The sequence below is a fragment of the Spermophilus citellus genome (genome assembly GCF_964194105.1).
Source record: "Spermophilus citellus genome assembly, chromosome: 3".
Classification (NCBI taxonomy): Eukaryota; Metazoa; Chordata; class Mammalia; order Rodentia; family Sciuridae; genus Spermophilus; species Spermophilus citellus.
This window is the reverse complement of record NC_138184.1, coordinates 2,825,452-2,840,837: the sequence shown is the minus strand read 5'-3', so window position 1 is coordinate 2,840,837 and position 15,386 is coordinate 2,825,452. Positions and strand designations below refer to the sequence as shown.

Below are 15,386 nucleotides of genomic sequence, written 5' to 3'. Positions count from 1 at the left end.
TAAAAAAAATCAGATAGTCTTTATTCAATTTCAGGGACATACGTGTTCTCTGAAGTCCACATGAAGAAAACAACTTTAGAATCATGCAAAGGATTAACTGAGGCAGCAAAGAGAAATGGGCCTTAGAAATCAATCCCTGCCCAGTAACAACAGCACAGTTTCCCATCAGGACATCTGTTCAGAGTCACAAAGCACTTCTGCCCATTCTGCCACAACCAGAGACGTGCTCATCTTCCTAACAACTGTTGATTACTCTGTGCCCCACCTGAGGCCTCAGCATTAGGGACTACTTGTGTATCTATGTTTGGCAATAAGGTCTTGAGAGAGGGCACAAGGTAAGAAGAGGTCACTAGGGTAGGCCTAATGCAGTATGACTGGGTCTCTCTAAGAAGGGGAGACTAGGACACAGACACAAAGGAACAACCATGACGGGACACATCAGGAAGTCCCAGCCCCACCACACCTTGATTTCAGACTTCTGGCTCTAGGGTTGTGGGAAGTAAGGTCCTACCATTTGAGCTGTTCCAGCTGCAGCACTCAGTTGCGGCAGCCAACCTAGCACATACGTGTACTTGGTGACCCCTCAATGAGAGGTGAAGCCCCTGCTCCTGGGTGACTTATATTTTAGTCCAGAGACAGATGTAAATATTAAAGAAGACTCTGTTAGAACAAGAAGTCCTGTAAAATAAAAAAAGGGCTGGTTGGGATGCCTGAGATCAGGAGCTCAGAGGTAGATGCTGCTATGAGGCCTGGGGCAGAACACGGGGAACAGAGGCTGGACAGCCACAGGTGCCAAGGCCTTTGGGATGAGGAGCCTGGAATTTCAGAAGATGTGAAGAAGGCCTGGTGGCGGAGCAGGCAGTCAGAGGACAGGGCTCTGGCTGGGGCTGGATCCACAGGGCTGCACAGGCTGTGTGGAGTTAGACCCCATCTTACAGATGCCAAGCCAAGGCCTGCTGAGGCTCATCTCACACCACACCTTTAAAAAGGGAGGTGGGGGGCTGAGGTTGTGGCTCAGCGGTAGAGCACTCGCTTAGCATGTGTGAGGCCCTAGGTTTGATCCTCAGCACACATAAATAAAATAAAGGTACTAAAAAACAAAAAAGGAGGGGGCCGAGATGAGCAGCGAGCTTAGGCCAAGGTCAGAGAGAAAGGACATCAAGAAAAAGGAAGCGAGGAAATTAAATATTCTTTGTTTCCTTCCTCATCTGCATTAGGATGAAGACTCTTAACCCAGCATTCAGGGAATGCCCGAATTATACATTTTTTGTATCCTGAGTTCACGTTATTAATTCCAGGTTTCCATCAGATTCTGAAGCAGCTCCAGACCCTGAGAAAGGTTAAGCGTTTGAAGCTGGGGTGTGGCCTGGTGCCCTGGACAATAGGGCAGACCAGGAGGACTAAGACGACCAGGATGTTAAAAGGGCAACTGAGCTGGCATGGGTGGTGGCACACGCCTGTAATCCCACTGGCTCAGGAGGCTGAGGCGGGAGGATCATGAGTTCAAAGCCAGCTTCAGGAAAAGCAAGATGCTAAGCAATTTAGTGTGACCCTGTCTCTAAATAAATTACAAAATAGGGCTGATGATATGGCTCAGTGGTTGAGGGCCCCTGAGTTCAATTCCTGGTACCAAAAAAAAAAAAAAAAAAAAAGAGCAACAGCATGTGGTCCTGGACAGGGCCTTCTAAAAAAGGACACACTCTTCCTATATGCACATGGAAGGCTGAAGAGGAGGCCAGGGGGTGGGCGCCAAGTGTCCCTGAGCAGGACAGCTCTGTACCATGGCAAAAACAGCACACAGGCAGTGTCCAGATGGAAAGACCAGCTCAGTGTCCCTACTGGCCAGGCACCATGCTAGGCCTGACTCCAAGAAAGCTCATGGTGGGGGTCTAGGATGTCTTTTTTTTTTTTTTTTTTTTAATTTTAGGTGGACACAGTATCTTCATTTTATTTTTATGTGGTGCTGAGGATCGAAATCAGTGCCCCACACATACTAGGCCAGTGCTCTACCCCTGAGCCCAACCATAGCCCTAGGATGTGTTTTAACCCATAAAATCCTTACAAAAGGAGGTACTCAATGGGGCCTTCAGAAGATAAATATGAAGTCCAGATCTACAGCTACAAGGAAAAGTTCTGACAAAATAATGTGGCCAAAGGGAGAGTATAAAGCTGATTGCTTATTAAACCACAGCCCCAAAGACAGGAAAGGAACGCCAAGGGCATGTTATAGTGAAGATCACAAATGGAAGGGCTTTCCAACAAATGCCCAGTGCTATTAAAAAGAGTTATAATAATTTATATTTGTTTAAAGCAAAATTGCAAAAAAATTGGTACATACTGAATACATACTGAACCATACTGACTACCTCTAAGTGTGAGAGGACGGATTCTATATATTTCTGTGTGACTCCTCGAACAACAAGTGGAAATAAATGGGAACTTCTAAAAAACAATGTCAAAGCATATCATAAAAAGTTGGGGAAGGGCAGAGGCTGAGGCTGGGGCTGGGGTTCAGTGGTAGAGCGCTCACCTATCACGTGCGAGGCCCTGGGTTCAATCCTCAGCACCACATAAAAATAAGTAAATAAGGGCTGGGGATGTGGCTCAAGCGGTAACGCGCTCGCCTGGTATGCGCACAGTGCTGGGTTCGATCCTCAGCACCATATAAAAATAAAATAAACAGGTTGTGTCCACCAAAAAATGAAAAATAAGTATTAAAAAAATTCTCTTTAAAAAAAAGTAAATAAAATAAAGATATTGTGTCCCATAATAACTAAAAAATAAATATAAAAAAAAAGTTGGGGAAAAAACTACTCAACAATCTTAGGACAGCAGTTAGAATTAATTTATATTGTAGACAATTTCTCAGCCATTGAAAACTTCAATGTAAAACAAAATGTAGACAAGAGCATATTCCTGTAATCCCAGCAACTTGGGAGGTTGAGGCAGTAGGATCCCAAGTTCAAAGCCAGCCTCAGCAACTTAACGAAGCCCTGAGCAACTCAGCAAGAAACTGTCTCAAACTAAAAAATAAAAAGAGCTGGGGAGGTGACTCAGTGGTTAAGTGCCCCAAGGACATCAATCTCTAATAACCAACCAACCAACCAACCAAAATGTAATGCAAGGAAATGCTCATAACACTACTTATACAACAAACAAGCTCCCCAATACATCAGGATATCATGTATCCTTGCTTGGTTCAGTAACACCCCACAGATAGCAAGAAACGTTTTTTTTTTTTTTTTAGCTTTCTGCATTTTCCAAAATACCTACAATGAATATGGCTCATGGCTTTAGAAGCAAAAGCAAATGTTATTATAAAAAATAATTGGGGGGCTGGGGATGTGGCTCAAGAGGTAACGCGCTTGCCTGGCATGCACGGGGCGTTGGGTTCAATCCTCAGCACCACATAAAAATAAAGATGTTGTGTCCAGTGAAAACTGAAAAATAAATATTAAAATAATAATAATAATAATAATAATAATTGGGGGGCTAGGGTTGTGGCTTAGGAGTAAAGCGCTTGCCTCACACGTGTGAGACCGTGGGTTCGATCCTCAAAAAATAAACAAAATAAAGACATTGTGCCCATATATAACTAAAAAAATAATAAAAAATAAAAAAATAATTGGGGGGGGGCTGGGGTCGTGGCTCAGCTGTAAAGCGCTTGCCTAGCATGTGTGAAGCTCTGGGTTCGATCCTCAGCACCACGTAAAAATAAATAAAATAAAGGTATTGTGTCCAACTATAATTTAAAAAAATTTAAAAATTAAAAATAAAAATAATGGGGGGTGCTGGGTATATAGCTCAATTGGTAGAGTGCTTACCTCACATGCACAAAGCCCTGAGTTCAATCTCCAGCACCACTAAAAATAAAAATAAAAATAAAAATAAGGGGCCAGGGTTGTGGCTCAGGGGTAGAGCACTTGCCTTGCAGGTGTGAGGCCCTGGGTTTGATCCTCAGCACCACATATTAAAGATATAAAATAGGGGCTGGGGATGTGGCTCAAGCGGTAGCGCGCTCGCCTGGCATGCGTGCGGCCCGGGTTCGATCCTCAGCACCACATACCAACAAAGATGTTGTGTCCGCCGAGAACTAAAAAAAAAAATAAATATTAAAAATTCTCTCTCTCTCTCTCTCCTCTCTCACTCTCTCTTTAAAAAAAAAAAAAGATATAAAATAATAATAATAGGGGGCCAAGGTTGTGGCTCAGTGGTAAAGCATTTGCCTAGCATGCATGAGGCACTGGGTTCGATCCCCAGCACCACAATAAAAAAATAAATAAATAAACAAGTAAAAAACAATAGGGGCCGGGGGATAACTCAGTGGTAGAGTAGGTACTCAGCATGTAGAGGGTCCTGGGTTTAATCTCCACCACCAAAAAAGTAAAACAAAAAAATATTAAAAAGAAATTTTTAAATTTCTTTCTCTATCAAAGAATTTACTACTAGAACCTGGTCATTTCACCATGTACCCATATATTTAGAAGCAGTCAAAAGACAGGGAAAAGACTGTCCCCAACAAAATTGAACACACATCATCTGCATTAAAAAAAAAAAAAAAAAACTGTACAGGAATTTTCACAGCAGCATGAGCCATCCTGGCCAAGAAGTGGGAAAGAAGCCAAATGACCATTGACAAATGGACATGGGGCTGGGATTGTGGCTCAACGGTAGAGCGCTCACCTAGAATGCACAAGGTCCTGGGTTCAATCCTCAACACCATATAAAAATAAACAAAGATTTAAAAAAAAAAAAAAAAAAGCACAAATGGACAAACTCGGGGGCCATCTCTACAGTGCAGCATCGCTTCTTCACCACATGAAGAACCTTGAAGATATCATGCTCATGAGAACCACACAACGCCCGACTCCACTGACAAGAAACGCCCCAAAACAGAAAAGTACGGAGATAGGAATTTGTGGGTGCAAATTTGAGGGGATGGGGTGACAGTTCATGCATGGTTCTGGGGTCCCTTTTGAGGTGATGAGAATGTTCTGGAACTAGAAAAAAGATGGCAACTCTGCAAATATACTAAAAATCACTGAGTTGTACACTTTGAAATGGTCAATTTTGTGGTGTAAGAATTTTATCTCAATTTTGTTAAAGAAGAGAAGGGTGCTGGTGGGAGAGGTTTCAGGGTGCTGGGGTGCCTGTGCCACGCACAGGCCATGCCCCGGCTTCACCCCTACCTTCAATGCTGATGTCTTCCGTTTCAGGCCACTGTTGTCACTACTCTTATCAGAATCCGAGTCACTTTCCATCCTGTCACTGGCAGCTGTGGCAGTAACGGCTGTGACGGCCATGACTCCCCGGTCGTCCTCGTCCTCGTCTGCGTCGCTCCCACCTGCTGGGTCAGCTTCAGGGGCCTCACTGTCGGAGGAACTCACCGGCTGGGTGTGGAGGTCAAAGAATACGTGTCACCCTGAGTCTTGTGTGGATTTCCCAAATAGGAGGGGGAACCCACCAGTGGGGTTTCAAATGTCAGGTCCTGGCTTCCTTGCTTTACAAATGGGGTAACCAAGGCCCAGAATGCCCAGAGAAGGAGACAGGAGGGTAAGATGGTAGACACCAAGGTCATGAAGTGGCACCCAGGGTTAAATCTCGGGCAAGTAACTCCAGCCTTTCTTGTACCTCAGTTTCCACATCTGAGCACAGTGTTGGCCGTAGAGGGCTATGGCGAGGGTGCGCCTGAAGTGGTGCGTGGAGTACCGAGGGCAGGGCCCAGGCTGTGGCAAGGGCTCAGAAATGTTTGCTTTCTCTTTTTTTAATCATTCTATCCTGAGGAAGCTGGCCTAGGACAAGACCTCTGAGCACCTTCCAGGTGCTGCTCAATTTTTACTGCATTCAAAATGACAGCAGAGGCAGCAGCAAGCACAAGAACAGCCACCACTTCTGCGGGCTTCCTCTGTGCTGGCCAGTGCCAGGCTCATTCACACCATCAGTCAATGCTTGTGGGACAGCATACTGCCATGTGCCCAGCACCACATGAGGGGGTAGTGAAGACACAGAAGGGACTGAGGCATGGTCCCTTGACCCCGGGAGTGACTGATAACATAAATATGGTTCCCAGTTGTGGCAACGGGCAGAAAATCACTGCATGTGGTTGTAGAGACTGAGGGGTGGGAGTATTTTGCACTGGGTGGTCCATGAGGCCCTTTAGAGGATGACATTTCAGTGGAGAATCTGTCCCCAGCACGCAGAGGGGGACAGGCTATATGCACTCTAAAGAGCAGGAATGGCATGAATGATGGTCCCCTTAGCAGCCAGAAGAGGCTGGTATGGCTTTCCCCGGGCCCGGGAAGATGAGATGGCAAAGGAGAGGCACACAGTGAGACTGGGTGGGTCACTCAAGGTGTTACTGAGGCTCTAAAATCATCAGGCAAAGCGCACAGTGAAAGCACGGGGCTTTCTTGGGTCCCTTTCTGAATTCAGTTAGGATGTCTTACGTTTGTGGAAGGAAAACGCAGGAGCCCCAGGAATATTCAGCCATCACTCCTTCATCCAACGAACATCCTGGAATACCTACTATGTGCCAGGCCCTGGCTAGAGACGAATAAGACACGGTCCCTGCCCGTAGGGAGCTCATGGTCTAATGGGGAGACAGCCAAGTAAATAGACAGTCACAAGAACAAGAAGGGGATGCCACAACAGTTCTCGAGCACAGAGGCGCTGGGTGACACCAGCCTAGCTGTATCCGAGTAAAACCCACCCAAGCTATTTCATGTCGTTTCTATTCTGAATATCTATCACTTAAGACAGAAGAGAAGGCAGATTTTTTTTTTTAATCTTGGTTGTTGATGGACCTTTATTTTGTTTATTTGTAAGTGGTGCTGAGAATCGAACCCAGTGCCTCACACATGCTAGGCAAGCGCTCTTCCACTGAGCTACATCCCCAGCCCGGGGATAAGATTTTTTTAAGGCCGCAATCTCTGAAAACAACACAGATGTCCATCAACTGATAGATACGCCACGTGGCAGGGGTACAGAATGGAACAGTCAAGCACAGAGAAGGAAGGGGGCACTGACACTCTAAGCAGAGGAAACCTGGACCTCCGCGCAGCAAGGAAAATAGACAAAGGCCCCAAAGCAAGAGATCCCACTGAAAGGAATTCCTTGGCTAAATTAGGCGAATCAAAACAGGAGATCTGAGGTTGTCAGGAGCTAGAGGGAGAACTGAGGATGACTGTGAGTGGGTTTCTTTGTGGAGCAGGGGAATATTCTGGAATTAGAGTGATGATGGTTATATACATTACAAATGTACTAAAGCTACTGTAGAGTTTTAAAATGGTTAAAATGGAGGCCAAGGGTATAGCTCAATGGCAGAGGGCTTGCCAATCATGTGCACGGCCCCAAGTTCAAACCCCAGGACCACAAAATTTTTTTAAAGAAAAAAGGAAATAGAAAATGGCTAAAGTGATGAATTTTATGTCAATTTTATCTCAATTTTTTAAAAAAGATCACAGAGAAAGGCAAATTCTCTTGTTATAACTAGCTAGCCAGGGTACAGTGGATTAGATGGCAACCTACTGGCCAAGTAAAATCAAGGAGGAGGACGGAGGACTAAGGGCCTGAGAGAATGTGAGAGGAGTTTCAAGGCACATGCTGACAGTGAGACCAGGAAGGAGAAGCAGAGAGGAGCCAAGTCTGTGTCGAGGTGCTGCAGCTGGGTGGGCGGGAGTGGGAGTGTTGGAGGGAGGTAGCAGTGGAAGGGCTAGACAGATGCTGAAGGTCAGGTCTCTGCAGCACATCAGCGCACACACAGGCAGAACAGAATGGAAACGTGGGAAGAAGAATTTGGGTAGCAGAGCTGGGCTCGAGGGAACCTGGACCGATGGAATGACAGGAGGGGAACTCAGCCCGCCTTCAGTTTCCTGCCCCCTCCAGTCTCCCTGTTTTATAAAGCCCCTTATTCTTCCCCCACCAACCTCTGCACACAGTCTCAAGCTAACAATCCCTGCTTAACAGAGAAGAAAAATGAGAAACAGGTGTTGAAATGACCTCGCTGCTCAACACCAAGCATGTTTTGTCTGCCTTCTGCCACTGTGGCCAATGGCCCTTCGGCACAGCAACAGGGCCCCCTGCCTATATAATTTTTGACAAGATTATTAAAAAGGACAATACTTAAATAGGTCAAGCCCCAAACTGAATATGCCAGGAGAGAATAACAACATTTTCACAGTGATTTCTCTCACACCTTTCCTTCAGAGAGTTCAGAGGCTCTCAAATCTGTTACTTCCCCTTGGAGCACACCTGGTGAGTAGAGAAGGGAGAGCTTCAGCTCCACTTTTCACAAGGGGAAGCAGCAGCTCAGAGAGTCTAAGTGACTGAATGATGGGACCAAAGGTCTTTTGTCAAAGGTCTACATCACCATTCCAAGATCTACCACTATTTAAGTGATACTGAGCTTGTCATGACTCTCTATGCAACAGGTGGGAAGTACCACTCTGATTCTGGGGATGAGGATACAGTCAGAGAGAGGTTAAGTCACAGCTCAAGAACAGAATGAAGCCAGGAGCAGTGGCACATGCCTGCAATCCCAGAAACTCTGGAGGCCAAAGCAGGAGGATCGCAAATTCAAAGCCAGCCTCAGCAACCTAGCGAGGGCCTAAGCAATTTAGCAAGACCCTGTCTCAAACTTGGATTGTGGATGGGCTGGGATTGTGGCTCAGCGGCAGAGCACTTGCCTACCACGTGTGAGGCCCTGGGTTCAATCCTCAGCACCACATTAAAATAAATTAATTAATTAAATAAAGGTATTGTGTGCAACTACAACTAAAAAATAAATATTAAAAAAAAAACAGGGGGCTGGGGATGTGGCTCAAGCAGTAGCGCACTCGTCTGACATGCGTGTGGCCCGGGTTCGAACCTCAGCACCACATACAAAGATGTTGTGTCCGCCGAGAACTAAAAAATAAATATTAAAAAATTCTCTCTCTCTCTCTCTCTCTCTCTCTCTCTCTTAAAAAAAAAAAAACAGGGCTGAGGATGTGGCTCAAGTGGTAGCGCGCTCGCCTGGCATGCGTGGGGCACTGGATTCAATCCTCAGCATCACATAAAAATAAAGATATTGTGTCCACGTAAAACTAAAAAATAAATATTTAAACAGAAAGAAAGGAAAAAAGGGGGGGGGGACACCTGGGGATGTGGCTAAGCATCCCTGGGTCCAAACCCCAGTATCAATAAAAAACAAACAAACAAATAGAGGGCTAGGGATGTAGCTCAGTGGGACACTGCCCTGGATTCAATCCCTAGTACCAAAACAGAGTGAATGACTAACAGAGCAGGGACACAGCTCAGGTCTGCTTTGGCCTCAAAGTCTGGGCCACTGGACACAGGCACACACGCAGTCAAAGCCCCTCCTCACTTCATCCCTTCTCTTTACCGGCTGCAGTCTGGTTTGGGCCTCCATAGCCCATCAAGCGATTGGGACCAACTTGCTCACCCTGAGTACATGCGTACAGCCAGGACCTCTGCATCTTATGGAGGTGGCTTTCAGCAAAGGTTTTGGGAAATCTGACCCACACAGAAACATTTAGTGGATGTGAATGCTGGTGGCCCAGAGAAGAACCCAGAAGAAATAAAAAGCCAAAGCTTGCCACCTCCAAACATCCCAGCATCGGATGGGTATGAGAGAAACAGCTGGCTGTCTGAATAAGCCTGGAGGTAACTATGGTGCAGAAGAGGCCGGACCTCGCGTGGTCTCCTCATTTCCCATTGTAGCCTCTGCTATCCACTGAGCACTTACTGCACATTTTCTCACTGAAGCCTCCCAATAACTGAGAGGCTGAGAACACCATGAGCATGATCCTAGGAACACAGTCAGCAGGCGGCACAAAGCCAGGACCTGAACCCAGGTCTACTTGGCCCCAGGCTCCCTTGTGAGCGGGCAGGCCTCAGGTCCTCCTCCTCCCCACAGAAAGAAAAGAAAATGGGCCTGGGGGAGGCAGGCCTGCACTTTGGTCTCAGCTCAGTTCTGTTGCTGACAAACTTGAGAGCCCTGTACAGGTCTCTGCCTCTTCACCTATCAAGGAACAAGGATATATGAAGTGGGATCCTTCTAAGCCAATGGTTCTCAACCATGAGTGATTTTGTCCTCAGGATGCATCTATCAATTTCTAGACATATTTTGGTTAATGAGATTGGAGGTGGAACCAGCCATGTTGGTGCACACCAGTAATCCTAGCAACTTGGGAAGCTGAGGCAAGAGTATCACAAGTTCCAAACAAATCTAGGCAACTTAATGAGACCCTGTCTCAAAATAAAATAAAGGCTGGGCATGGTGACACACACCTCTAATCCCAGCAATTCTGGAGGCTGAGGTAGGAGGATGGCAAATTTGAGGCCAGTGTCTCAAATAAAAAATAAAAAGGGCTGGATATGTAGCTCAATAGTAAAGCACCCATGGGTTCAAACCTCAGTGCCAAAAAATAAAATAAAATAACAGGACTGTGAATGTAGCTCAATGCTACAGTACTTGCTTAGCATGAGTGGAGCCCTACATCCAATATTCAATAACCAGAACCAAGAAAAAAAAAAAAAAAGATTGGGGTGAAATGGACAGGTAGTACCGCAGCTAGCAAGTGAAGACCAGCCATACTGCTCAGCAGTCACAATGCACAGGGGAGACCCTATTGCAGAGAATGATCTGGCCCCACATTTCACTATTATACTGCTAAAAAGGACAAATATTGGGAAACCTGGCCCAGGTCTAAGGGTTATCAGATTTTAGCTGGGGCCCTGTGGATATTCAAGCAAACTCTCTGGGCTTTAGTCTGCTCATCTGTACAATGGAAAAACAGCACGTGCCCAGGCCACTCTCACTGTGGGGACCAAAACACACTTAAGTAAAAAAACACCCCAGATGCCATTTTTACCTGCTGACTTCTGAGGGGATGAGAACTTGGCCCTCCTTTCCTCTTGGGAGACCTAGCCAAGACTGTCAAAGTATTGAGGCTATTCTGTGGGCTGAGATGGACCAATTTTCAAGATTTACTCTTGAGTAAATACATCAAAGTTCAGAATTATATGCTTAAGAAAAGAATGTTGGAAGGGTATACAAGGAATTGGCAGCTGTGGTTATCTTGGGAAGAAAAAAAAAAGGAGGCAGTAGGCTTAGAATGGAGGTACCAGTGCCTTTCAAACCAAAAACCTTGGGGATGAAAAAAAGAGATGCTCAGTTTCCTAAAAAGTGATGACTTCAAAAACCTACCTATGCCCTGGCTACATCCAAAGGCTCGGAGACAGCACTTTGCAGGGAAGACCTCAATGGTCCCAGGCCTCAGTCCTACACTACTAAAGCTACATCACAAGGAACCTGCATTTTAAACAAATGTTCCACTGAAAGCACATACGGTTAGAGAACCAAAGAGCACAAATAAGCTCTAACACTTACAGCTACTTGGGGGACCTGCAGAGAACTTGTTTCATTTCAAGGGTGCACTATTTTTGCATTTCCTTTCCTCGAGGGCAGCATCTATGCAGTACTTAGTAAGCTGTGGGTTCCAATAAATATTAAATGGTGCGATGATTCACCAGGAGGTAATAAGCTTGGGACATAACCAAAGAGAACTTGAGTCAGGGCCAGAAAAGGATCTCATGCCTTAAAGACTTTCTGATCCACAGAGCCAGACTGGGGACAAGTAAAGCCTCAGGAAAGATGCTGAGTTATCAAACAGGGGAACCCTCTACCTCCTGGACACAGATTCTTTATCAAGAATTAAATACCATCAACATGAATACACATGGGCCCCAGCCCCTTGATAAGAGGCTACCAAACCATCAATGTCCAGGACACATCTGCTGAGTATATCCCAAATTCTAGACCCACAGCCCATGGCACATGGCAGGTGTCAACACAAAAACGTGTGTGGACCCATGAGTGGTTGCTCGCAAGCAGCACCCAGCCCAGATTGAGATAGAGAGGCACGTCCAGACCGTCTCAAGACCCTGAGTTCTCAAGCAGGACCAGGGGCGACAAAATGACTCCATCCATCTTCAGCTGATGAAAAACACATGCCAGATCTGACGCTCACCAACTCCCAATTTCCACTCCTCAGACAACCATGGATATCCTTTCCTTCACTTAACAAATTTTCCTTCACTGAGATCTGTTCCCTTGGCCTCCCCCATCTTCATGCCCACCCCTTCTAAATCCAGGCCATCATTGCCCCCTACCCACAAAAGCACTGGTTTAAAAAAAGAGTAAAATCCCCAGTACAAAAAAAAAAAAAAAAAGTAAAGAACCCCAGCCCAGCTTTCCTCCACCCACACCTCACTCCAAAATGGCTTTTCAAGGCCTTCCATTAATGACTTACTTTTCAAAAGTTCTTCTTTTCCCAGAACATTCCCAGACACTGATATGCCAGTGAGATGTCCCCATTGCTATGGTTCCTGACTATTTTTTCCCACCTGACCATGAACTCTCACATCTAAAAACTATCATTTATTCTCCTGCATCCAAAACCTAAGGAGAAAGAAAGGCAGTTTTTTTTTTTTTTTTTTTTTTTGTGGTGCTGGGGATTGAACCCAGGGCTTTGTGCATGCAAGGCAAGCACTCTACCAACCGAACTATACCCCAAGCCCAGGCAATGATTTTTTAAAGAAATTATTTTCCTTAGAAAAAAATAGGTTTTATAAGAATTTTAATAACATCCTATTATAAATTCAAGCTCACCGGGCATAGTGCATACACCAATAATCCCAGCCACTCAAGAGGCAGAGGCAGGAGTACCACAAGTTCAAGAGCAGCCTGGGCAACTTAAACTTAAATCCTATCTCAAACTAAAAAATAAAAAGGGCTGAGGATGTGGCTGAGTGGTAGAGGGTCCCTGGGTTAAATCCTCAGTACAAAATCAAAAACAAAACCACAAACAATTAAAGCTCATTCTATAGCAGTGATTCTCAGCAAAGGGTGATTCTTCAACCCTCTCTCCCTACCCAGAGGACACAAGGCAGTGTCTGGGAACTTCACAGCACCCCTGGCATGGAGTGGGCGGGGACCACAGGTGCCACTTAGCATCCTGCATTCCAGAACGCTCCATCCCCAAAAAACAATCTGGTCCTTAAAGTCCACAGTACTGAGGAGGAAAGACCCTGCCCTAGAAACTTCCTTTTCCTACGAGATAAGGAAAAGGCTATTTCTAGCCCCCACTGTAAAGAAGTATCCCCAAATGGGCCCCACATACACCCCCAACTGGATGTTCTCCATCTCCAGGGTACTCACCGGAGGAGCACTGTAGCTGGCGTGGGGGTTGTTCTGAATCTCCCACAGCCCCTCATTGAAGCCTTTCCTCTTGTTGGGTTTCCCGTACTTATCTTTACATTTGTCGTAGGGGAACAAGTCCTTGGGTCCCAGGAAAGCTCTGGAGAAAGGAACAACAGATCACCTCCAGGTGAGCCAGACCACACTGAGAGGCACCAAGGGGGGTAACCAAGCCCCAGTTGGAGACACTTACGTTTCGTGTGTACCAAAGAAGAAAATGGGGTATTTGTTGGGTGGGGGCTTCACAGCACCATCAGCAATGTCATCAATCTATAGTGAGAGGTCAATCAGCCCAATCAGGGGGTGATTTAGCGGGAGAGACAGGAGACAACTTCACAGAACAACCCAGGAAATCACCAAGAAACCAACCAAGTTACTTGGGGAAAGGCATGAAAGGAGAGGGGAGCCTTCAACCTAGGAAGCCACATCACTTTACAAATAGGAATCTGCATTCTTCTAGACACCCCTCATTGCACCTATCCCCCACCCAAGGTGATCTTTCTCCCCCTACAGAGAAAGCTGGTTCCAAGGCAGGTGCTTCACGTAAGCAAAGCCAAATATAGCCCCCTGAAGAAAATAAGGGGTGGGGCCAAGATCAGCTTCTGTGAACTCCCAGGACCCTCCCCTGGGGACCCCTCCTGTAAAGAGGAGATCATGCAGGCAGGAGGCCTCCCAAAGGATGCAGCTGGCAGCTCCAAGGATGCAGAGGGTGGGGGTGGGCTGCAGGAGACAGGCCCTGAGCATCCAGGAAGTCCCACCCTCTCCCCGCAGGCCCACGGGCTCCAGCAGCTGTCAGTCACTTCCCCACAAGAGGGTAGCAGCCCCTTCACTTCCAATCAGGTGCTTGGAAATGTTCTGGGCTCTCTGAGCTGGAGAAGGGGGGTCAGGGGAGGGAAAAGCTAGAGCTCTGGAAAGGAGGGAAGTGTCGGTAAAGTTTCACCTCTATGGTCTCCCCCAGGAAAATGAGTGACAGCAAATTAGGATGGAGTGGGTTCTCTGGTACCAAATTCTGCCTTCCCCATCCACCTCTCCAGCTCCTGGGTGGCCGCTGGAACCTTCCCTGTCCCTCGGTTCTCTAACTCCTCTCTCCGCCCGTGGCTCCTGGCCTTGGCTATGGGCATCCCGGCCACACATGCCCTCTCCTGCAGAGAATCCCAAACTCTGCCCCAGGACCGCCCAGCGCGCCTCCGGGGCAGCTGGCCCCCACCCCTCAGAGGTCAGCGCTGGCTGTGAGCGCCCTCCGAGCCCGGCCACACTCCTGGGCCTCACCCCTCCACTGCCCGTCCGCCCAGGGGCTCGTCTTCAGCTCACCCAGCCTCCCTCAGTCCCCCTGCCCACTGCACCACCCTCAGCCCGGGGCCACTGGAGCCCTCAGACCTGGGGTGACAGGAGCTTCTGGGGTCCCCGCTGCACACAGCCCCCCAGACAGGGCCAACCCCAGCCACCGGCCACCGCACACGCTGCACTCCCAGGCGCGGGGCACCGGCTGCCGCCGGAGGGGAACCCGAAGTCCGCGCGGTCAGCGAAGGAGAGCCGCCCCACGCACCCCCCGCCGCGGGCTCCGCCAGCCGCCTCTCCCGCCGGGGCCGGCCACGGGGCCCCGCCGCGCCTCCCGCGGTCTTGCCCACCAGACCCGACCCTCTCCTCAGGCCCACCACGGACCCCCGGCCTCAGCGCGCCCAAACCCAGCCCCTCAGGCCCCGGGTCCCGAGCCCAGCGCGCGGCTCCCTCAGCCCCTCGGACCCGGACCCCCGGCGCGCGAGCCCTCGGACGCGGAGTCGCCGGACCCCCGCACTCAGCACCTCAGGCCGCTGATCGCCCGCCGACCCCGGGAACCACAGGGCCCTCAGAGCCCCGCGCGGCCCCTCAGGCCCGGGGACCCCGCTGCCCCACCCCCCGCAGGGCCCATCACCCGCGCGGCCTCACCCGGGCCGGCCAGTGAGGGTAGCCCTTCATCTTGGCGAACACCAGGTCTCCGGGCTTAAAGGCGTGTGGCATGCTGGCGGCGGGAGGCCCAGGCCGCGGGAAGCGGCAGCGGCAGCGGCGGCGGCGGCGACGGCAGCAGCGGCTGCAGCGGCGGCAGCGGGAGGCGAAGCCGGGGGCGGGAGCCGGACGCTGAGGGGGC

General features: G+C 48.4%; 1 protein-coding gene across 2 annotated transcripts in view; it reads right to left on the bottom strand.

Moving 5' to 3' along the window:
- Nucleotides 1-15,386, bottom strand: part of HDGFL2 (HDGF like 2) — a 23,909-nt gene extending 8,523 nt beyond the window's left edge. Inside the window, exons 1-4 of one of the 2 annotated variants that reach the window (XM_081287808.1) lie at nucleotides 15,188-15,386; nucleotides 13,455-13,531; nucleotides 13,223-13,361; nucleotides 5,190-5,390 (exon numbers count right to left, since the gene is read on the bottom strand). In XM_081287808.1, the coding sequence (XP_081143934.1) occupies nucleotides 5,190-5,390; nucleotides 13,223-13,361; nucleotides 13,455-13,531; nucleotides 15,188-15,259 (489 nt within the window). In that variant the 5' untranslated portion in view covers nucleotides 15,260-15,386. The remainder of the gene's footprint in view (nucleotides 1-5,189; nucleotides 5,391-13,222; nucleotides 13,362-13,454; nucleotides 13,532-15,187) is intronic. The other variant, XM_081287807.1, reaches the window with a different exon arrangement.